Source organism: Zonotrichia leucophrys, chromosome 21, assembly GCF_028769735.1.
Source record: "Zonotrichia leucophrys gambelii isolate GWCS_2022_RI chromosome 21, RI_Zleu_2.0, whole genome shotgun sequence".
Taxonomy (NCBI): domain Eukaryota; kingdom Metazoa; phylum Chordata; class Aves; order Passeriformes; family Passerellidae; genus Zonotrichia; species Zonotrichia leucophrys.
In genome coordinates this window covers 2,357,514-2,381,706 of record NC_088190.1, presented here as the reverse complement: position 1 = coordinate 2,381,706, position 24,193 = coordinate 2,357,514, and the positions used below count along the sequence as shown (strand labels likewise).

The following is a 24,193-nucleotide window of genomic DNA, read 5'->3' as shown; positions in this document are numbered from 1 at the left end:
ATCCCCAGGAGCAGGGAGAGTGTGAGGGTGCTCCAGACACTGCAGTCCCTGTGCAGGCCCAGGCAGAGGCCAGGGCTGGGCTGAGTGAAGGTCATGGCTGTGGTTTCTCTTTCCCCTTTTCACTGGTGGGATCCTGTTCCCGAGGATTTGCTGCCTTGGCCACAGTTCAGCACACAGTGGGGAGGCTGCAGAGCCCCAGATCCCTGTAAATACATTTTGGAAAGCTTTAAAAAAGTTCTGCTTATCACACAATACTCAAAAAGTTCTCTGGGCTTCTTTCCCCTCTATAGCAGTGGATTTCTGATTTTCCAAATACTGTTTTTCACCCTCTGATTCCCTGTTTCCCCCCCAGTTTTATTCAGACTGTAATGTGAGACACCCAGGGAGCAGCAGCCAGCATGGGAGCCCTGCGTAATTCCAGCAGGGAATTCTGCACAGTCCACAAATCCCAAAGGCCAGCAAGGGGCAGCTCCACCTACAGAGCCTGAAATCAACACACTGACCAAGGTACCAGGGCCTGCCTAGAGGAAAAATACCCCTGTAGTTTGTTAAACCAAAAAAAGAATTATCCGCAGCTAATACAGGAAAGATCCTTTGCCAATAATTTTTAGAGGGGAACAAAAATCAGGAAAATATTAATGGTCTTGAAGTTTTGCTGTGCTGTGTCACTGTCTTGTATTTTATTAAACTTCTGTAAAATAATTTCCAGGGATGAGTGTAATATAGAAGGACAGAGATGAGTCTTAAATCAGATTTTTTGGTGTGTTTTCCATCTTTGCCAAGTTCCTATAAATCTTTGCAGTTGTAGAGACAGCCTAAAAACTGCTAACATTTCCAACTACAGAGCATAACACTGAATAAGGATAGTTGAAAAATTTCTGTCAAAACTGTGTTTAATGGAAAATAGAGTTTTGATAAAATAGCATTTTCACTGAAAATAGCTGCTTTCCATGGAGAATGTTGGTTTTTCACTGCAATATTTTGACAGAAATTTTAAAATCTTGGGCTGAAATATGTACAGCTGTTCAAGTCCGTCTAGTGCCACTCATATTTCTTCACCTCCTCAAATTTGAGGTATTTTGCCAACTCTTTGGTTTTTAACATTGTGATACTTGGGAGGTTTTGTCAAGCCCACCTCAGGATTCCTGCCATAGGACTCTTGGGTTTGTGTTTAAAAAGCTGAGTTTCTGTGGCTTTTGAAGTTAGAGGGGGAAAACCTCAAGAAAATGTGATCCAACAACATCAGGAATTAGAAATCAAAGTAAGCTAATGAAATTTATTTTGTTTCAAGTAATTCCTGAAATTTTTAAACCATTTTAAAAATACTTCTATAGAAAATGTATTGCCCAGTCTGCTCCACTGGACCTGGAATCCCTCCTAGGAAATGTTAACTCTAATACTCACTCTGCCATAATAAACCCTCCTTTTTTTCCTTTTTTTTTCCTTTTTTTTTTCTTTTCATTTTTTGCCTGGTTTCTCTGTTCAGATGACAGTGTCCAAGTACAAAACTTTATTCTAAGTGAGCATCTGGAAATCTTAGGCTGTGTCCATGCTAGTAAAATCAAGGATGCCTGGGAATGTTCCCAGGAATGTTCCTCAAGTGTGGAACATGATACTGTACTAGTGAAGTGCTGGAATGCTGCTTGGCAGAATTTTGGCCTGTGCAGGCTGGTATTTGTCTCAGCTGTTCCCAGGTAGGGTTTGGAGCTGGAGACCATTCCCAAGGAGTGGTTTTGATGCAGTCACCCGGATTCAGGGAGCTGAGAGGTTTCCAATCCCAGCAAGGGCTGTTCTGTGTCAGCTGCCCTCAATGTTTGGGCACATTCCTGTGCATATTTCATGTGCTGGTACCAATATCTGCTACTTGAAGTGAAAATCTGCCTAAACCCCTCCCCCTGCTGCCTTTCATGTCACCTTTGCTTCTCAGAGAACGTGAACGTGTCTCAGGAGGTTGTTTACATGGTGTTTATTTAAATTATGCTCCAGCAAGTGTCATTGTGGCTGACTCTGTGTCAGTGATTTCCTTTGATCAGTCACAAGTACTGATTTCAAATGGGGTTCACGGGCATGAACTTTATGCAGGAGCATATTTTGAATATGTAAGACACTACTGAACAGTATTAATTGTTTTGTGATGTGCTGGCTAAAAGGAAAGATCAAAGATTTGCTACTCTAGAGCTGTGCTCGTACATTGTAGGAAGTTTCTGTCCCCAAACCAACAGAGTTTCAAGAGCTAATCCACAGAACAAGTGTCCCAGGTTCACCTCTTTGTTTATTTAAAGGTCTAGGAAAAGCAGGGTAGTGGCCAGTGTAAAATCTAGTCACATATAAATTGTAAAATTTAAATAGATATGGCCTCAATGTATCGAATGGAGGCTTTTTTTTTTTTTTGTATGGTAACTATCAGAAACGAACTCCTACTGTGGATATTCATTTTATAAGGCTTTGTTTAATTATTACCTTGATTTGAAGTAGCTAGATTATAAGTAAGATGCATTTCTATATAGCATGTTCTGCACACCCTGATCCTTGCACACCCTTATTCTGCATACCGCAATCCTCTCACACCCCAAATCTTGCACACACCAATCCTTGAACATCCTTATTCTGCACACCCCAATCCTTACACACCCTTACTCTGCACACTCCAATCCTTCCACACTCTTATTCTGCACACCTCAATCCTTGCATACCCTTATTCTGCACACCCTGATTCCTCACACATCCCAATCCTTGCACACCCTTATTCTGCACACTCCAGTCCTTGCACACCCCGATCCTTGCACACATTGATCCTCGCAGATCCTGAATCTTGCACACCCTGATCCATGCACATCCTTATTCTGCACACCCTGACCTTGCACACCCCAATCCTTGCACACCCTTATTCTGTACACCCTGATCCATGCACAACTTTATTTTGCACACTCCAATCCTTGCACATCCTCATCCTTGCACACCCTTATTCAGCATACCCCAATCCTCACACACCCCAAATCTTGCACAGCCTTATTCTGCAACCGATCTTGCACCCCCAATCTTACACACCTTCTGCACACTCATCTTGCACACTGACTGCACAATTGATCCTAATCTGCCAGACATCCTGATCCTTGCACACCCTTATTCTGCACACTCCAATCCTTGCACACCCTGATTCTGCACACCCCAATCCTTGCACACGTCAATCCTGAATCTTGCACACCCTGATCTTTGCACACCCTTATTCTGCACACCGCAATCCTCACACACCCCAAATCCTGCACAAGCTGATCCTTGCACAACCTCATACTGCGTACTCCAATCCTTGCACACCCTTATTCTGCACACTCCAATCCTCACACATCCACACACCGTTACTCTGCACACCCCAATCCTTGCACACTCCCATCCTCACACTCCTGCTGTTGTGTGCTGGCCGGGCAGAGCCGCAGCCCCCGGGCAGTGGCTCCGGTGCCATTTCCCGCAAGGTGCCCCGGGCTCCACGTCAGCCCAGCCCAGCTCAGCTCGGGCACTTCCCTCCTGAGTCACAGCCCAAGTGCCAGACAGCAGCGCTTTGAGCGCTCCCATCCGTGAGAGCCCTCCCGAGCCGGATCACAGAGCTCTGAAAGGCCAAACTTCCACAGCACAATCACTGCAAAGAACATTTCCCAGACTCACTTGATACCGAGGTTTTGCCTTCTTTGAGATGAAACGCTTATCAGGGTTTACAAGCCTTCCTGGTACATTTTAGCCCTGTGCCGGGGGAATTCCCTGCAGGGGGTGGTGTAAATGTTGAGGAAAGCTATACTGTAATTGTGAAAGCATGAGAAACCATAGAGGGGTTTTCAAATGAATTTTCAGGTTCATTCACAGCTTGGCTGAAGAGCAGCTGTGGGAAACAAACCTCCTGAGAACTGAAACAGTGCACGGAGTGGAGCTCAGAGCTGCAATTCTTCAGTAAAGCAGGGAATTTAAGCATTTCAGGGCTGGGGAAATGAAACTGGCAGTGCTCTGTTTCACTGGGTGAGAAAACTGCCCATGCCGTAGGGTTTGGCCTTCTTACAGTGCTTTTCAAGATATAGGAAGAAAAAAAGAGTTATGAGTTATTTAAATTTCCTTTAGCCCTGGCCTGTATTGAGAGGGGAAATACTTGTGTTTGAAATCTCAGTGCAAATCATCAGTGGCTGAATTTAGGGAGTTATTGAGCATTATTTTTGAAGGCACCGCGTTCCTGTAGCTGTCACTGAGTCAACTGGAGAGGTACACAAGTGTTCATCATACAAAAATGTCTAATTGTTGTCCTGCCCCAAACTGAAGGGCTCATTTTTAGTGCTGGGATCCTCCTTGGAACTGGTATTCCATCACAGGGGACAATGTGAAATATGGAATATGCTTCCCTTATGAATTCTTCCCTTTTGAACCTAAATTTGCAGATTAATTTGTTCCAATGACTCGTGAAGAATAAACGGGGACAGACAGGTCTTTTTTAAAAATGTAATATAAATTTGATTGCCCTTTAAAATCAACGCCAATACGATCCGAATTTTCAAAGCTCATAAGTGCTTCACATCCAGTGATTTAAATTGGAATGAGACACCTCTACAGCTTTTGAAGGTCTATGGCTTTTATCTTTTAATTGCCACTGTAATGAAGAGGTGGGGTTTTTCAGGCCTGTCTGGCTCTGTGATAACCTCATCTCCTCGTGCCCGCCCTACAAGGCCTCCCCAGCGTTATCTCCAAGGCACTGAGCTCTTTGAATGAGTTTCCATTTGTTCTCAGGCAGATAAGCAGCACCCTTGCAATATCCCCTCGCTGCAGCGTGGCTCTGACGCAGCTGGGGTGGTGAAGTCTTTATCAGATTAGAGCTTATCAGGCTCACAGAGCAGCCTGGACACTTGTTGTATCTCCAGGGTTACACTGGGGCTGCCCTTGGCTTTTCCATTCAGGAAAGTGCTCAAGCACGTGCTTGAGCAAGCAACCAGTCCCACTCAGTGGCTGTGCCCTTCCCTTTGGCTCTTGCTTGAACATTTCCTCAGATTAGAGCTTGGGGGTGGCTGATTTACCATGTAACTCAGCCTCTGAGCAGGAGCAGACTGTAGTGGTCAGGGGGGAAATGGGTTCTGCTGCATAATTCCATGTGGAAAGCACACACCCATTGCAGGAGGAGACACTCTCAGCTCTGCTGGTTCACAAGTAATTTTGGAGCATGAAAAATTCTGCTGGTTTGCTGAAGGGAGTGCTGTTGTGCACATGCCCTGTATTGTGAACTCATCCTAAATCAGATTTAATGCAAGAAGATCACTTATGTAATGGGTAACTGAAATATGGCAGAAGTGCACAGGATTTGAACTCATGCTGAGGAGAAAGAAATCCACAGAAACCCCAATCAGCAGGCAGGTTGTTGGCAGGACAAGGCAATGTTGGTTTGACAGTAAAGAAATGTTTTATATTTCATAATGTTCTTGTGTCATGGAAGCATTTGAGGTGTCTGAAAATACCAGTATGTTCAGCAGTTTGAGCTCACGACTCTCTGACTCATCCCACTAAAAATGCCAAAGAAATGAAATTATTCCTTTGTATCCTTTCAGAGTGGACAGGGAACACTCCCAGGTGGTCAAGAAAAGCACCCATCATATCAGGAAACCCAAAATTCAGGGAGTTTAAAGATTGCAGCACCATATCCAGGAACTTTGGCACAATCCTTTATATCCCTACAAACAGGTGGTGAAACTGTAGATAAGGAAAAATCAGGACTGAGAAATTTGGGTCATATGATAAGGAGGTTTAGTGAACTTTCCTGTATTTATTGTACTTTTGTTACTCCAACCTGTGGTAGGTGTGAGCCTGTCACAGCTCCCTGTTGGGAAGCTTGGCTGCTCCTACCCCGAGGTGTTTGGTTAATCTTTGAACTCTGGGGATCCTTGGCCAGTCCCAGTGGGGCAGCCAAGATAAGAGGCACAGCACAGAGCAGGGGATTACACCCAAGCTCAGTTCATACCCTTTTTGTAAATGATTAGTGGCTGCTTTAGTAAATAATTGTTCACCCCAGCGTGTGCAGTGCCCCAGCCTGTAAAATGTTTATAACACCTGAGAATAGTTTATTGCCTCCATATAAACTGCTTATAAATGGAAAATTAGCGTGGTGTGGGCCCAAGGGCAGGGGCAGAGAGGGCAGTGTTGGGCTCTGTTGCTGAGCTCCAGGATCCTCCTGCCACAGCAGGGATGTGAGACCCTGCAGAGAAGGAAAAGTCCCCTTTGAGAGTACCTTAGCTGGAATTGTCAGGGCCCTTTGGGCTCTAATGCATCCAGGATTTATGGGGAGGATGCAGATAAGAAGGAATTATGATGAGTGGCAGCTGGAAGAAAAGGGAAATGCTGCCTGATTCAGGGCTGGAGGGACTGGGAGATTTTCTTTCCATCACTGCCTGCGGTGGGGAGAGTCAGGCCCTTCCTTATCTGTGTGTCACAAATCACCTGGGCTGGCGCTGAATCTCATGCTCACCTCCATCCTCCAAATGTAAATATCCACAGGACACTGAAGGATGAGTGATAAAATCACAAATATCTTTCAGTATAACATGTTTCCCTTCATTTTTTATCTTCCCTTTAAGGATGCTGTTGGCCCTGCTTGACTCACCCCGTTCCATCCATTTGGATTGGCTTCTGGTGGGAAGTTTAGCAGCTGCACCTTTGTTTTCTGTCTTCTCTCCCTGCTGCAGAATATGAAATTGCAGATTTTTGTGTGTCACAGTTTCCTACATGACTCAGGAGCCAGAGAATGCTGCAGTGTCCAAGAGATGGAATCTGCCCTGTTGTCACTGAAGTGCCTCCCTGCCCCTCTCCCCAAACCCCAGAGGGAGCTCTGAGGATCCTTTAATGTTCACTTAAATCTGAATTAACCCAATGTCCTGGCCTTTGTGTCTGTTTTTCATGGGCCCTTCCCCTTCCACAGGCCCATTAATGAGGCTAAAATAACATAAATGTAACAGAAGCATAAAAATAACACAGGATCTCTCCTCTTGATCCTGGCATCAAAACCAACAGGAACATGTGATGGGATCATGTGAATCCACATTACTTTGGCTCCACAAATGGTTCCCTGAGGTCTGGTAAAAAAACCTATGGAAAAACATAAACACAAATACCACAAGTGTCATAGAATCACAGGATGGTTTGTGTTGGAAAGGAGATTTAAAGATCACCAAGTCCAAACCCTAAATGTGTTTTCCCCATGTTTTCTGCTCTAGTCCAAGAGCTGCAGTGTGGGTTTGAGAGGAGGGAAGGTGAAGGCTCTTTTCTAGATGAGCATCCCAATAGAAAAGTGTGGAAATCTCTGATGTGAGAGGTTGTTCCAGCTGTGACAGTGGAGAGCAAAGCAGAGACTCCTTCCCTGATGGAGAAGTAAAATCTGATTAAACTGAAAATGTGTTTTAGAAAAGGGGAACCAATGGGAAATACTGGGTGAATTCTGTAGGTTTTACCCAGTTCTGACTCACAGCTGATGCTCCAGTTTCTCTCACATGATGCTGAAAGTGCTCATTGATAACTTGAACTACTGAGAGCTGCACATCTCTGTTACAGGTGCTGGTTTTCTTGTTCATATATATATAAAATACACAATAATATGTCTAAGACAATGGAATCTGTAATCAGCCTGAAATAAAAGGGCAGCCTCTCTGGAAAACCTGAAAGTTGGACCCTTTGCAGAGGGTGCAAATTCTCAGTTTCTCAGGGTTTTCTGGGTTATGAGCAAGACTGTGCTGTTTTGTTTTTGTTTGGATGTTTTGTTTGTTTTTTTGTTTATATTTTGGTGGGTTTTTTGAGTGCAGTTTATTTAGCACCTCTGCAAGATTTAATGTGATAACTCTTGAGATCTCAGCACACTGAGGTAGAATGTCATAAAGGTGTCTGGTAAACAGATGTTGCAGTCTCTGGGAGCTGCTGGGAAACTCTGCATCCCTGAATTCATGTGCAAGCAGCTGCAGCTTTGCAAGATTTAGTTTCCTGAATAAATTCTTTGGACATCTATTCCACTTTGGCAACTGTGGGGAGATAAAGACACAAGGAAAGCCCAGTTGCTGCAGTAGGCTGGACCTTTATCAAACCTGATAACAGAAGGGTGGATTCACTTTCAGGCAGTTGGGTCTTGAAGTTTTGAAAGGGAACCATTAAAGCCCAGCAGACATGAATGGATCAGGAGAGGATTTTGTCAAGATTTGGTTGTGTAAATGGTGAAAAAGGTGTTCTGTGCTTTAATGGTGGTGATGTGCATCTCACTGCTGCAAGGTCACCACAAGACCCTAAGAAATAACAAGGCTTAATCACAGAATAATTCAGCAGGATTATGAGAGGAAGGTGTTTTGTTGTGGCTATTCACTTTCTGGCCTTTAGGTGTTCAGAAAATTTGAGTGGCTGGAGCCCTATTAATTATATTAGCCAAAATTAGCAAAAAGTATTCAGATAATACTTTTAAAAAATGAAACCTGAAATGGGAGTCGTACCCAAAGTCATGCTGGAGGATTTCAAAATCCAAACCAGGACCTGAGACTTTTGCCTGAACTCCTCAAACTCTTTTGGAGCTTAAATGAAAAGTGTGCAGGGAGGGAAGAAAAGCCTCCCTGGATGTTCTGTGCTGCCACAGGGCTCAGCAGGGGGAGCTCAGCAGGGATTTCCACCCAGGGCACAACTCCTGCTCCTTGGAGGTGGAACTCAGCCTTCTCCATGCTCTGATCTCAGGCTGGGTTCGTTCCTCCCCCGTGGAGCTGGCCATCCATCTTACTTGATGGAGAAATTGCTATGACAAAATGCTAAAAGCTCTTGCTCCAGGCTATTTTTAATCTACTGTAGGTGAAAGATCAGAACACATTTTTTGGAAGATTTATGTGTGGTACCCTTGTGCTGTGCTGGATGGGATAAATGGGAGTTGACAAAATACAGGACACGAGATTTAAACCCTTGACCTGTGACATTAGGAGTCATCACAACTGCATGTTATCACATTGGTGTTGTGGAGGGAAAGGCTTTGCTCTGAGGGAATCTCAGAAATGCTCAGCAGAGGTGCAGGGATGTGGTTCCCACTCAGATTTTCTGCTTTTTTTGTGATGTTCAGTAGTGAAATCTCCTCTCAGGCCTGGGTGGGTTTCAGTGCAGAATATTTCCCAGCAGTTTTGCTGTTGTCTGAGCACAGTGAGACAAAACCATGTTTGTGCACAGGAACACATCTGTGTTTTGTGGAAAGGGTGAAGCTACTTAATGACAGCTCAGCTTGTGCAGCCTCAGCAGTTTTGCTGATCCTTTAATAGCCCAGGCTTTCCAACTGCTTCCAACTCTCTGCTCACTGTGTCCATTGCAGAAACAAGCGCCCTGATAAAGCCAAGAGACTTCAGAAATTCTATGAAACACTGTTTTCACCTCAAATTCAGGGGTCTGCTGAACCCTGCAGTGACTGTTCACTGTTCACAGTGATGTTCACCTGCAATTTGTGCTTCCAAAATTCCACCTCCCTGTGAGGGGCACATCTCCAATTAGGCTGGGGATTTGTTCTGCATGTGCAAATCTTTTCTTGGGCAAGGAAGTGTCACATGGAGACTTGGCTGAAGAAAGCAAGCTGTTTAATCTTAAATGGTAATTGTCATCCTCTGGCTAATGATAAGCAATATTATGGCCTGTGTATCAGCTGTAATTAAGCAGTAAGACACAACAAGGTGTATGTTACACAGAGATAACAGTGCTCAAGAGCCAGTGACCTGCAAAGCCCATTATCTGCCAGCTGCACGAGCCAGGCTGAGCACGTGTGGTCCCAAAGCCACTGTCCCCTCTGCCCCGGCCTGCAGGCAGCTTCTGGGGGGCAAAAATGGGAAAGGGCTTTGTGTTGGGTGATTTTTTAACAAAGCTTTTTTATAACAAAGATTTTTTATAAAAAAGCTTTTTTTCCCGAGAAGTTGATTTCTGCACATTTAATAAATCAGTGTTAAACCTTCTAAGGTGTCAGTCCCTGTAGTTCTGGGAAATCAGCCCCATTCGGGCCAGGCCCTGCAGGGCTGTGCTGGCCAGGGAGGGGTGGGATGTGCAGGGAAGGATTCCCAGTTCCAGCACCAAAGCAGCAGCGAGGCATCAACTGCTCCAGGAAAGAATTCCTGTTGCTTTCCCAGGTGGCAGAGGGAGCTGGAACGTGGGGTTAGATGGACTTTGTTTCACAGCAGGATTGGGTTTTGGTTAAAGGTTGGAGCAGTGAAGTTTGTACTGTTCATACTGAGCACAAAACCTTTCCTGTGGAGCTGCCATTGTCCATGTCCTGCTCAGGGTGACCAAACTGATGCTGCAGGAGCAGAGAGTGAAAACCAGGGTGGCACAAACACCAAACCAAAGGGGGTGAGAGCACCCAAGTCCTGCTTCCCCCAGCACAATCCATGATCTGTTCAATGTAGGGATCCTAGGGGAAAACCAGTCCTGCAGGAGGAAACCCAGTGTGAGAGAGCTTCCAGTAACTGGGAATGTAGAACAGGATCAGCTTTTCCTTGCTGGGTGCTGTTCTGCTGCTTTCCTTCCTTCATTCATTGACCTCAATGAAAGTTTGCAGGGCAAAACACTTTGATGTTGATCAGATTTTCAGCCTGAGCATCCTGGTCGTGGATCTGCTGCCCCTTGATGCTGGGCTGCTGTGGTTAATTGCACAAAATTAAAATTCAGTGGCTCCAATTGCCGTGTTTTGTTCCTATGTAACAGTCTGTCTCACACTTAGTTATTCATGGCTTTTCTCCCCCCAGACATACAAATTAGAAAGTCACTGGGATCTTGATAAACAAACTGCTGACAATTTAGTCTGGGCAGAGGGAGAAAAGCAGCAATAAACTGAGGTGAGAACTGTCTGATCCAATGTCTTTAGCCAGTAATTGCAGGACAGAGTATGTCTGCATGGATTGCCCAAGTCTGGGGTGATGTTACCCATTCAAATGGGTGGATTCTGATTTAGGCAAATAATAATTTGCATGATCTTTAGAAAGATTTGAGCAGGGTGGACAATCTCAGGCTACCTGAGAAGCAGAGATCAATTCTGAGGGTCGGGATGGCACTGAGCCCATCTGGACTCTGATTTCAGTGGATGGCCTGGATATTATTAAATATCCACTGTATTAAAATCACAAATACATAAAGTTAGGCTTAATATAAGAGCAGAGAGACAAGGCAGAGGCCGGAGGCAGCTGTCTGCTCCTCAGAGCCCCTCTCCTGGGTGCGAGTGTTTCTGATTACAGCTGTGCACTGTAAATGCCTGCTCCATGTCTGGGGATAATCCATTCAGAGCAATTACAAGGCATCCGTCACCAGCAGGACCCGAGCCACAGGCTGCTTATCTGGGAAAATTGATGGAAGGGAAGGAGGGAGCGAGGGGAGGAAATCAATGCCTTCCCCAGTGTTATCTGCCAAATTGAATTAAGCAGCACGGGATCCCTGCACGGGAGCTGTGTGTGCTGTGCTCAGAGCTGGGCAGGGATGGTGCCAGCTGCCCTGGGCATCCCAAGGAGGTCAGAACTTCCCATGCAGAACTCCAGGCCCACAGCAGCAGGTCCTTGTGTCTGTTCACAGCCCTGCTGTACAATCCAATCCTGAGTTCTTTTTTTGGTGGAGCCAAAGTCCCATCCCAGATTTTCCATGCAGAGCGTTGGAGGGAAAGCAGCAGGGCTGACATCAGCAAAGATGCAGTAATTGCAGGCCTAGGAAACCTCTACTGCTGGAAAATGCTGCGTGTGTTGAATCCCTTGGCACTGCAGTGTAATCCTGAGCTGGAGCTGCTGCCAGGCACAGGGGCTGCAATTTGGGGCAGAGGGTTTGTGGGGGAGTTTAACATGCCAGGAAATGGAACATGGAAGGTTTGGTGCCGAGCCTTCCTCTGCTGCTCCACTCACCTTGTGGGATGGAGAGGTAACGGAGGGAAATTGGACTTGTCAGTGTCTGACTGGTCACTTAAATCTACAAAGCAGTGCTGGAAATGCGGGAGCTGGTTCAGGAATTGGGAAGGGACACTCTGCCCTGCTGTCCTGCAGCTGCAGTGCCAGGGGGTGTTTGGGGGGTTCTTCCTGCTGGGACCAGGAGCAGCAGCAGTGGGGCTGCAGGGAGGCACAGCAGGGCCCTGCACTGGGGATGCTGCTCAGGAATCCATCACTGCTCGTGGGCTGTGTTCATGCTCTGTTCATGCTCTGTTCATGCACCTTGCCCACATAAAGGGAAGGGTTTAATGACCTTTTCTCACAACCACACTATAAAGGAATTTCTTATTCCAGGGCTGGACCTGAGCACATGGAGCAACCCAAAACATTGTGTTATAAACAGGGTTTATAAAGGGCTCTTTGTAAACTTCCTTCCCAAGATCATGGTCACTCAAGTTTATGGTCCTTATGGTGTTTCCAGAAATGAGATTTTGGAGCAAATCTGACCTTTGAAGCAGTGAAACTTCATTTTCTTTTGACCTGTGCAGGTGTCCTCTTGTTCCTTGGAGTCTTCCTCAACTGCATAGGGATGGGAGGTGGAAGGGCCACAGGACTGGGATGGCTGGGCCAGGGTGGCTCTGGGGCAGTTTTAGGAAGATAAAATCCTCAAGGTTCCAGGCTGAGCTGACTCAACAGAAACAAATACAAAGGTAAATCCAGAACGATGAGCCAGAAACCCTACAGATGCTGTGCAGAACAATTGGGCTCAACCAGTCCAGCCCAGAGAGCTGTGGAAACTTTTTTCCCTCCCAACTAAAAGTGTGTGGGAATTTGCATTGCAGTCAGGTAATACTTAAAGTGCACATAAGCCATCTCATAAAAATTCCAGTGCTGTGTACGTCACACAGCTGGCTTTTATTAGAGCTGTGCTCTTCTCCTGACAGTGCCTGGGAGCTCAGATCTCCATTAACTCTGCCATTCCTGGGCTGCTGCTGCTTCCCAGATTCCTGTCCTTTCCCCCACGCTGGATCCCTTCCCTGCAGGATGTGTTTCTTTCATGGCTTTTCAGCAATTGAAGGTGGGAGCACCTAAAAGCTCTGCTTTGGATCCCTTGAGCAGTAACAAGGAATTTCCTCCTTTCTCCCCAAAATCCCTCAGGCCTCCCCCTGCTCTGTGTGTGCTGAGCTTCTCTGAGCTCCATCTGCCAGCCTGGGATCAGGGGCTGCTCACAGGACATTGGGAAGCACTGGGGAGCTCTGTTCATCCCCATTTGTGGGATTTTGTGGCTGTTCCTTTCAGCTCTGCCCCACACAAGGTTTGGATTTGCCACCCCACGTTTGGGTTTTTAGTGGAGTTTTCTGATGGCTGGGTAGCACAAGCTCTTGAGTAGTTTTTACTCCAGGCCTCAGGAAATTGGATTTTTATTTCTATTTCTATTTATTTCAGCTGCTTTGAGCTTGAGTCAGTTCAGCTCACTTGGTTATTGAGCAGGTTCAGGTCTCATTCCTAGTGTGTCTCATTCCTGGTAAACTGAAGTTATTTTGCCAGCAGAACCAGAATTTTCAAACCCAGTTAGTTACCCCTTACCCAGAAACACAAGACAGCTTGACTGGGCTTTACCAATCTGTGTTGATGCACTCAGAGGTCCTTGGAGACAGAAAATAGAATTTTTTCAGCCTCTGGTACCGAGCCTTATCAAGCCAGATCTGGTTTGCTGTTTAGCTTGGAACAGGAATGCCCTGCCAAGTCTCTCTGGGAAGGAGCAGCAGCAGGAATTGTTATTGGAACTTTTCATTTCAGGCCCCTGAGCCCCAGTGAGGCTGTGCAGGTGGAGGACAGGGATGTGCTGGGATGTGGGGCACAGGATCCCTCCCCAAGGATGTGCAGCTGCATTTGGGACACAAACCCACCCTTGGAAAGCTGGCTGAGTCTCAAATAAGAAGAGATTGATTTTTTTAAGCTCTTTGCTCATTCTCCAGCTTTTCCACTGCTTTACAAAGGCATTTCAGAAATGTCCCAGAGCTGTGGAAATTCTGCAGCCACTTCTCAGAAAACCATGAGAGAATTATTCTGACATATGTTTCCATCTCCTGCTTTTTGCATTTTCCCCTCTTGTGTTTCTTTTTCTTTGACCTAGAACAAACTTCTCCATGCTTACAATTCTCACTATTCCAGAGAAATTTCACTGGAGTGTTGGATTTTCCCCACGCAGTGGAATGCTGTGATCCCAATTAAATTCTAGTCTCCTTCCAGCAATGTCCACGCTAAATGTTTTTATTATTTATTTATTATTTAAATGATTATATATTATTATTTATTAGCAATGTTTTGTGCTAAATGATGCCTCAGGGAGGGTCCTTCTCCTGGGCCCTCAGGAAATCAGGGACCAGGTGCTGTGGGGAGCAGCACCTCAGCAAAGCACAGAGAACTCCAAAAACATCCCAGAGCTCTTTATTTTTTTCTGGACAAACAATTTTATTTTCGGTAATGCGTCTATACACTGTACATTCAGTCACTGTGGTATATAAGCATAGCTATTTTCATACATAATCTCATAAAGTCCTTTATTTTACAATATTATCTGCATCAGGGGGAGGGGATGTGGAAAAGGGGGTGGAAAAGGACTATCAAGGTACACAGCGAAATAGATAAATATGCCAAGCTTTTTTCTTATTTTTTTTTAAATCAGGCATTTATAAACAAGAAAGCATACATTACTTACATAAAAATAGTTCTAGAATAGTAGAGTAAGTCATAATATTGTCATTAGCAGCAGCATAGGAGAGACCAGGATAACAAAAATGTGCTGAAATGCTATTGGCTATTATAAATGTAAAGATTTATTTTTCTTCAATTGAAAAAATGTCATTTCTGTGAGTTCTTTCAATTAAAAAAAAAAAAAAAACAAAACAAAACCAAAAAAAACCAAAACAACAACCAAGCCAACAAAAAAACTTCTCTCTAAAACACATGGACTGCTGAGAGGGCAGAATGGAACAAAAACCAACCTTTTGGTAATAAAATACTTTACAGTGAAAATAAGGACAAATAAAATGCAAATGATGGAGAAAAGGTTATAACCCACATTGAAAACTTGCAAAAAGATTTTGTTTTGTTTTTTTCCTAACAGACAGCAAAGGTTCTTCTCAGTTAAAAACACAACTCATAAAACAAGACAACTACCAGGTAAGAAAGAGTTTTGAAAAAGTAAACACCATATACACTTATAATACAACAGTGTAAAATGAAAAAAAGTATTTACATGTTGAATTTATTTTTAATGTTTTTTTACATTGGCTAGTTCTGTTTGAAAAGCAGAATATTATGTATAGAGTTAGCTGCTCCATAGATATGAATGTTATTGCTGTTGGTTTTTTTTTTTCCCTTCGTTAAGTCTTCGTTCAGTAATAGAAACAAGGAGTAATTAAACTGAATATACAAGTAGTAATATATTTGTAGGTACAGGGAGAGTCAACAGCCTGTATGAAACACCTCTTCTCCCTTGGAACTTCTTAAAGGAAACTAAAGCACAGAGGATGGGGGGATGGAGGGGCAGCCCCTGTCCCTGGGGATGCAGCAGGGACTGGGGGCTGCAGGAAGGAGGGAAGGAGGGAGGGAATTCCATGGACCAGGCTCTCCCAGCTTTACTGAGGTGTTGCAGGCACAGGAATGACCCCAGAGCTCCGAGCACCTTCACGGGATGGGGGCTGCTCTGCAGAGCCCCCTGGTGAGAATCGGCCCCCGGGGCTGGGACAGACCCTGCTGATGGCTCCGGATTCACATCAATCCCTCGCTCTGCAGGGACAACGCAGAGTGAGCTCTGATTGTTAAACATGGCCAGAAATGCCCAGGGCTTAAAGGCAGCCCTGCCAGCCCCTCCTGGGCAGCGGCTGCTGCTGGACAATGTTTGTTCCTGCTCTTCTTGCACCTTGTTTCTCGTCATGATTTTAAATATTAATTGATAGAAATGGCTTTTCACTCCCAAGGAGCAGATCCTGGGGAGTTTTGGGGGGGGTTCACTGCAGGTATGGCCCTGCATGGAGTGCTGGCAGTGGGGCAGAGCCCCACTGTAATTCTGCTTTGGAGTCTGTGCTGCCCTGGGAGCCTTCACCTGTGCAGCACAGTGAGGCTGCTTGGTGCTGACTGAACATTTTACTGTTCTGCTCCTTTCCTGCAGATTTCCTCCTTCAGAAGTGTGGGAGCCTCATGCTCAGTGAGTGACTGCATTTCCCTGGACACAAATGAAAAATCACCTTGTGCTCAGGTGAGTGGCTTTTCCTGGCAAGACAACAGCTGGACATGGACACGTTGCTATTTTTTGGGGTTTATAAAGGGAGAGAAACCATCACAAATCAGGGGGAAAAACCCAAACAAGCAAAATTTCCAAAGCCAGGCTTCCATGAGCCGCCACAGGAGCGGGGTCTGTTCTCTGTGGGTCCCAACACGGCAGTAAAGCAGAGCACAAGAGACTTGAAATGCACAAAAATGATCAGCTACAGCTACAGTTGTTTAGTTTCCCTTGAAGAAATAAGTGGATAATACAGATCTGGAAATCATAAGGCTGAGAACATTTTTCTGCATACTGCATAACAAAAGAACCCCTTTACATAAGACAGTAATAATGCCCATTAATGACTATATGGCAGAGTTTAATCCATGCATATGATTTAATAATCGCAGAAAAAAACATACAAAGAAAATAAAACCCCACATTAAAAAAAAAACAAAACAAAAACAAAACCTGCTCAAGCATAATCAAAATTCCTTTTGCATTGCACTTTAGAAGGAGAGCTGCACCTAGAGCCAGTCTCCAGTATCCCAAACACACAAGGGCCAACCCCTGTATCCACAGACAGGTTCAGGTCATTGACTTGGTGTGACTGTTTCTTGCTCCCAACAGTTTTACATTGTCCCAGAAATTCCACTCCTTTCATATTTCTTCTTTTTTGTACCTAAAACATATATATGAACTTCTTTGTTAATGCTCACAGTTACTATAATGGTTACTATAATGGTTTCAAGCAAACAGCTCTTGTTTAAAAAAAAAAAAAAAATCTCTCTAATGTACTGTAAGTAAATACCATAATTTTAGGATTGGAAGCCGCTTTCTGTCTACTGGGAAATAATTTTGAAGCTTACATAGTTTGCATTAATGTCCAAAAGCAAATAAAGATTACTGGAAATATGTTTCTTCTTTTAGAATAACTCTGGGTATGATGATGCATAGGGGGTTCTCTTTTTTTTTCCTTTTTTTTTTTTAATTTTATTATTATTCTTTAAGGTAAAGAAAGTGTCAGCATTGCCTAGAAAAGATGCTGAGAGGAAAAATGAGCTGGAAGGCACATCTGCAGCCCCAGATCACATTTTCACTTGCTTGAGCGTGTCAGAGGTGAGTGTTTATGGGTGAAAATTAATTTTCTCCTGATCAGTAAAGCACCAGCTTTATTTGTTAAGCACTTTTGGGAGCATCTCTGCTGCTCCCCATACACAGCCACAAAACCAGGTTCTATCTGAACCAGCAGCTCAGGGGGAATTCCTGCTCTGGGGACTCTGGACCTGCTGGATCCTCCTTTGCTTACAGGGACGCTGATGGGAGGTGTCAGTGGTGGCAGATTGGGTTCATGGTTTGCACAGCTGTTAGGGCAGAATCTCAAATGCTTGACATGTACATCTTAGAAACAGGGAATAAAATGCAGAGTAAGATTCTGACAAAGTGCAGGTTTTAAAAAAAAAAATATATATATATATATAAAAAACCTCAGCACCACCCCCAAGGCAGTGATGGTTTGCTGCATTGTATCCCGGGGCCGCGGCTTGGATCCCAAAATTAAAGTAATTTCTCTTTTTAAAAACAAAAAAAAAGTTTTTTAAAAAAAGATGTAGGCTTATTCACAGCAGCAAAAATGTTGGTTTTCTGTTCTGTAGTATCCGACACTGCAACGTTGGACTCTCCTTGGGCACAGAAATCCTGACTGACAGTTCGGAATGGAAGCAGGGAAATACTGAACTCATGGTAAGATGGTGCAACAAGATGAGTTTTCCAGAAAACTGAAAGCTGAAGATTTCAGAATGACTTCAACACACAGATGTCTCTGCTTTGTTCCTCTACCAACTGATCATCCATTTCCTTCCTTTCTTCTTTCTCTCTTTCTTTTCCCAAGGCTGACGTGCTCCTGGGTGAAGTCTCTGAACACAGGGGGGTCTGTGGGGCTGGGCTGGGGCTCTCAACCCAAGCCCCTCTGCTCCCCTCATCCCCTGCACCCTCCTGCAGCTTCCCTTCTTCCTGTGTCCAGGGCAGGAAATGGACATCATTCATTCTAAGGAAAAAAAATCAACTTGGAAAAGCACTCGGAACTTCTCCTACACCCACGTGACGGGATGGGACCGTGATGGCTTCTGAGATGGCTGGAAAACTGCTCCTGACATGGATGGCATCATCACCAAGAGGGGCTTCTGCACAAAGAATCCCAAAGCCTATAAAGTCATTAAAAATTGTGCATCGAAGGTATTTTATTTTTTGTCTTTTTTTTTGTTTTGCTTTTAAAGGTTCATTATAAAAATCTTGTTAATTTTTTTTTTTTATACCAAGTCTGTGTAATGAATTCTTTTAAATAGCTTATAAGAAAAGTCGGTTTGTTTTTAAATTCCAAAATGTTCCAACAGGCAGGAGAACACAAAGCCACTGCCGTGCTCACCTTGGACTCTGGGTTCAGCTGGACCACACTGCTTTGCTTAGAGTTTGCCAGTAGAAAATTTGCTGTGGACTTAAAAGTATTTTGTTTACAAACACTTTGTGTTTTCTAGGCACAGTAAGATGTTGTGCTATATGGATTGGGAAAAAAAAGAGGCGGAATTCAGTGCTTCTGTTCTAGAGAGTAACAACATTTGCCTTCCAACTACTGAGAATCCGTATTCCTAAAGTGTGTGCCAGGACACCACTACTCACACGTGCACTCCCAGTCCCACTCTCTCCCTCCCTGTGCTGGGGGATGAGGGGTCAGTTCTCCATGGGGCTCGAGGTGCTCTCACTGCTGGGCTGGCTGCTGGCTTTGGGCCACAGCTGTTCCTGAAGTTCCTTGACCACCTTCTCCAGGTGCTCCCGCGCCTCCCGCTCGTGCAGGAGGTCGGCACGGAGCTGCTCCCGGTCGGCCTCGGCGTGCTGCAGCTTCACCTGCAGGTCCTCGATCTGTGGGACAGACACACAGACAGGGCTGTGGGACACGGACCTTGCACTGGGCAGGGGAGCAAACAATGTCTACTCCACACATAGGATTATCAAGATAGAGGTAAGGAAGGAATTCCCTGTTCCCTTTTTCCATACACTGCTGCAGTAAGTGCCTGCTTAGCTTTGAAACCTAAACATCTCCACTGGCCCCAGCTCCAGAAAGGAAGGTTAAGAAACAGTTCAAGAATTCCTTAGTGCCACAGAATCTGGTCACTTCTTCAAGCATGGCTGTTGTTTCTTTAAGCAGTGACAGCAGCTCAGCAAAGCAAACCCCAGGTGCTGGCACAGGGGATTCACTTTCAGCTCTTTTACAACGATTGTTAATGGAAGTGACCAGAAAGGGCTTTGGCTGCTGATGGGCCAGGCCTCCCCAGCTATGGATTAAAGCCCTGCAGTGTCCCCACTCTGCTCCCAGCAGAACCTGCAGCTGCCCTTGGCCTCCCTGACCTCCCTGTTTGGTACTTTCTGACAGAAAAGGCAGAGAAAACCCCCAGGACCGGAAGGTGCAAATACCAGAAACAGCACCCAGCGAGAAAGGAAATGCCAGCAGTCAGCAAAGATTGCCATTTAGCAAGGAAGGGAAACCTCCCATGTTTTGGCCTAAAATGCAGGTAAACCTCCCCCATCCATGTTTGGATTTCAGTATCAAGGTAAGAAAAAGGAAGGCATAAACCACAGCTCCTCAATGGGCATTAAGCATCTAATACTTTAAGCCTACACAGAGGCATTGCCACCCTGGCCTGATGCTGTTTCTGTCAGACTGAGCCTGTCTAGAGAACTGCGGTTTCCTCAAAAATAATTTGTGACCAACTTCCTCTTGCACCCCAAGCTGTAGCTACAAGGGTGTGTAAAGCTTTATTTTAAAATTTCTCAAGACTTAAGAACTTGACACCCCTGAGCCCCCAGGCCAGCCCAGGCCGTGTTCAGCTGCCCTGGTGCTGCTCCCCAGGGCCCTGGGGGAACGCCCAGCGCAGCAGCCCCAGGGAGGCTCTGTTTAGTCTGGACACCCCTTATCAGTGAGACATCCTGTGATGCTGAGAGGAAGCCCCACATCATTTCCTGCTCCTGGCCAGACGTGTCTCAGCGGGAGCAGGCGGCCACTCCCCTTCCCCTTATCAGAGCCCTGGAGATTGTGAGCTTGGCTTCTGCTCTTCCCTCCTCCCTTAAAGCCACCACGCCAGGGACCTGCAGCTCCCACCTCCAGGAGCACCTGTGTCTCACCACAGGCTGCTCCAGCACTCCTCTGCCATGAGCTTTTCAGGGCTGAGTTAAACTATGTAAAGTATTTGAAGTACATATAAATACACACAAATTAAAGTCTGTTAAACAGAAGCTTTTGAGGACTATGAGGGAGCTAAAGGGGCACCTCTGTGGCAGGTGCATGGGATGAGGTTAAATTCAGGCTCCATTATTTGCCCTCCTGTTGTCTGTTATGCCTGTCCCAGCTCAGGAGCAGGGTGGGAGCAGCAGGAGAGAGCTGAGGAGTTGCCCCAGGCAGGGGCAGGAGGGGAAGCTGAGGAGCTGCCCCAGGCAGGAGCAGCAGGAGGGAGCTGAGGAGCTGCCCCAGGCAGGAGCAGCAGGAGGGGAAGCTGAGGAGCTGCCCTAAGTAGGGGGTGGCAGAGGGGAAGCTGAGGAGCTGCTCTAAGCAGGGGCAGCAGGAGGGAGCTGAGGAGCTGCCCTAAGTAGGGGGTGGCAGTAGGGGAAGCTGAGGAGCTGCTCTAAGCAGGGACAGCAGGAGGGAGCTGAGGAGCCGCCCCAGCCCTCAGGGCCTCACCTGTGCTGAGTACTTGGCCCGGAGCCGGCCGGCCTCGCAGCCCTTGTCGCACACGCGGATCTGCCGCGCCTGCTCCAGCTCCCGCTTCAGCCGGATCCGCGACTCGTTCGCCTCCTTCATCTTCTTCTCGTTCTCGGCCCGCAGGCGCTCGATCTCCTTCCGCAGGTTGCGCTTGGCCTCCGTCGCTTCCCTCAGCTTCTCCTTCTTGGCCACTCTGAGGAACTCCAGCTCCTGGGACAGAGGCAGGTGAGCAGTGAGTGTGAGGGAAGCCATCCAAACCACGTTCCCACCTCCTGCTGCCTGTGACCGAGGCAGCCCAGGGCTGAACCCCGCTCTGAGCTCTGCACGAGCCCTTCTCCTTTAAATCCTGTGGAGTTCCTGCACTCCAGCTACCCCGAAGCCCAGGATAACAAAAAGCTCAGCGCTACAGCCCCATTTTGCTTTGTCAAGCAGAATAGCTGCGACCATCTGGGCCTGAATAAAGATGAACTGCAGTTGGAGAGAGCTCCAGCACCAGCTCCACGTTCCAAAGCACCCGACTGCAGTGCCTGGGCTGGAGCTGAAGGCTCTGAAGATGCACAACGTGGAAAGTGCAGTTCTGAGTGTCCTTTGTGGATGGAAAAGCTCAACAGGACATCAGAAATCAGCTCCATTTTATCAAGCCCCCACCCAAAACCCACTCAAGGCAAGGACAGAACACAAACTGTGTCTTTCCTAGCTCTGGGGTGCTGTAGGTGACTGGGGTGAGCCCCAAGACTCCTGACAACCAGCTCATGGACTGCTCTGTCACAAAACCTGGAAAACTCCAGGCTAAAACCTGAAGCTGAATGGAAACCACATTTTGCTCTGGGAACTGCAACTCCCCCTGTCCAGGCTGGGAGCTGCTGCCTTGGAATCTCAAACCCATGAAGGAACCATTAATTTCATGGATAATGATAAGGAACCTTCAAAGAACAAAGGAAGAAACCCCACAGTTGTTAAAACACACATTCACAGCAAGCACAGAGATGTGGCTCACATTTCCTAAAGGGTTAAATTAGAAACTAAAGATCTATTTTTTCCCCCAGAAGCAGCATTTCCTCCCTGCCCGAGTCAAACCCTCCAGCCCTGCTTGCTGTGAAGTTGCACTGCAGGGTCATGGGAAATTCACTCTTTTGACAATCTCACTTCCCAGCCAGGCTGGAAGTGAGCTTGGCCATGCCTCTGGAAATGCACACACAGCCCCTGGAAATACACACACAACCTCTGGAAATACACACACAGCCCCTAGAAGTACACACACACACACATTTTACTTTTAAATACATAAAACACAGATTTTGCTCAGGGTAACTAAAAAAGAGAGCATCACTGCAGGTTTTGTGTCTCAAACCAGGCCCTTATTTACTCCACCCCATGGATTCCAGCCCCAGCTTGGGAACAGCTCCACACCAAATATTCAAAGAGGACACACAAATCTTCCACGCTGGCTCCCCCTTCTTTTCTCTGCACTCTTTTTACCCCAGCTCAAATAAAAGGCAGTTCCCCCATCACTGAGCTCAGCCCTGCCCTGTGCAGCCCTGCCTGACCATGGACACACTGAGGGATCCAGGAATTCCAGAAATAAGGAGCTGCTTCCCGGCCTGAAGCTCAGCAGTGGGATGCCTGACAAAGCCCTTACTTCAGCTGTGGCCGTGTCCCAGGAACACCCTCCCTCACAGAGCCTTTAAAACTCCAGCTAAAGCCTCCAGAAATGTTTCCTGTTCAGTGAAATGAAAACAAAATAAACTCTGCTGGACTAGAAGATTTTTTCAGTAATGAAAAGATGTTGATTTTGGTAACCATGGATTTATAACCCAAGGAAAAACAGGTGGCAAGCTTAAAAACATAAGACTGGTTCCTGTGCTTTGGATTCCCGGCTGGATTTACAAACAGAGCTCCAGCAAAGGCTGTTGCTATTTGGGAAAAATGAGGCAATTCCTTTTTCAGAGCTGCCTGCTGGGCTGTACCTGGCAGGGCAGGGCAGGGCAGGGCAGCCTCACCTGGTGCAGGCTGCGCTTGGCCTGCAGGGCCGCGTTCAGCTTCTCCTCCTGCTTCACCCTCATCTTCACCACCTCGTGCAGGAACTTCTCTTTGGCTTCTTTGGTGTCCAGGCCACTGTCCAGGGCCTGCCTGAGGTGCTCCAGCTCAGCCTCCAGCCCGCTGCTGTGGGGGTCAGGGTGTGCAGCCACCTCGTAGGAGCTGTTGACGGGGGCTGGGGGCTGCATCCCAGGGGAGCTCATGTCCTTGGCAGAGCTGGAGGAGGTGAAGGATGGGGAGGAGAGCGAGGATAAGGAGGAGGTGACTGGAAAAAAGGAACATTGAAAATTAATTTTAAAATGTCAATAATTAAGACATAATTATATACAGCTCGTATATATATTATACAGCTCCAAATGTGCTGAGGCCCTTTTGTACAGAGACACTTGATAATCAATTTTAAATAGGAAAGGAAATGAAAAACCTGCTCATTTTATACTTTGATACTTGAAAAATGATGAAAATGCAAACTTGACTTAAGGGACTGAGTTCAATTTGTTTGAGCTGTGACTGTGCAGCTCATGCCACAAAGGTACCATGGCGGCACTGGGCTCCCACAATTCAATTTAAACCCCACAGAAACTGCACAGCAACCCCTGCAAAAACCCCAGCCCAAATAAAGGCAGCCACAAGTGTCACTTACATTCTTCCCTGGTTTCTACTTCAATCTCTGCTTCTGACTCCTTGTCCTCCTCGGGGGCCGTGCTGGCCGCGGTGGCGGCGGTGGCGGCGGCCTCGGGGCCAGCCGAGTGCTCGGGGCCGTGTTTCCTCTTCCTGGGCTGCCCCGAGCCCAGCCCCTCGCTGCCCCGGGCCACCACCGTGGCACAGGGGGGGTTGCTCACCATCTTCTGCTGGGCTGGAGGCGCCAGCGCCACGTTGGGCGCCACGGCGCTCTCAAAGCTCTTGTAGGAGTAAAAGCTGCGTTGGGGGAGGCAGGAGGAGGAGAAAAGGGTCACAATCCCGGCTTTGGGAGCTTCCCACTGCAAACACCCACAGTGAATCCCACTGATTTCCACCAGCTGAGAACCTGCCCATGGCACTGGTCAGTGCTTTAGTCCCTCATTAAACCCAGGGATCCCATCCCAGGAGCACCAAGGAGATGAGACCTCCCAGAGCCTAAAAGCCCTAAAGGCGCTTCCTCTGCTCCTCATGGCACTGTTGTTTTAACCAACTGCACAGCTGGACTTCCATCTGCCCACAAATGGTTTGTAAACTCAAACCAGCACTTCA

General features: G+C 46.5%; 1 protein-coding gene and 1 long non-coding RNA gene across 2 annotated transcripts in view; one reads left to right on the top strand and one right to left on the bottom strand.

The window, feature by feature from the left end:
* The window catches only part of LOC135456552 (uncharacterized), a 34,328-nt gene extending 13,788 nt beyond the window's left edge, over nt 1–20,540 (top strand). Inside the window, exons 2-7 of the long non-coding RNA XR_010442570.1 lie at nt 15,037–15,092; nt 16,084–16,170; nt 17,188–17,295; nt 17,832–17,919; nt 18,200–18,411; nt 19,604–20,540. This is a non-coding gene — a long non-coding RNA (uncharacterized LOC135456552). The remainder of the gene's footprint in view (nt 1–15,036; nt 15,093–16,083; nt 16,171–17,187; nt 17,296–17,831; nt 17,920–18,199; nt 18,412–19,603) is intronic.
* Nucleotides 14,342–24,193, bottom strand: part of SKI (SKI proto-oncogene) — a 101,960-nt gene continuing 92,108 nt past the window's right edge. Inside the window, exons 5-8 of the mRNA XM_064730467.1 lie at nt 23,607–23,881; nt 22,927–23,228; nt 20,906–21,136; nt 14,342–19,092 (exon numbers count right to left, since the gene is read on the bottom strand). Of these exons, the coding sequence (XP_064586537.1) occupies nt 18,904–19,092; nt 20,906–21,136; nt 22,927–23,228; nt 23,607–23,881 (997 nt within the window). The 3' untranslated portion in view covers nt 14,342–18,903. The remainder of the gene's footprint in view (nt 19,093–20,905; nt 21,137–22,926; nt 23,229–23,606; nt 23,882–24,193) is intronic.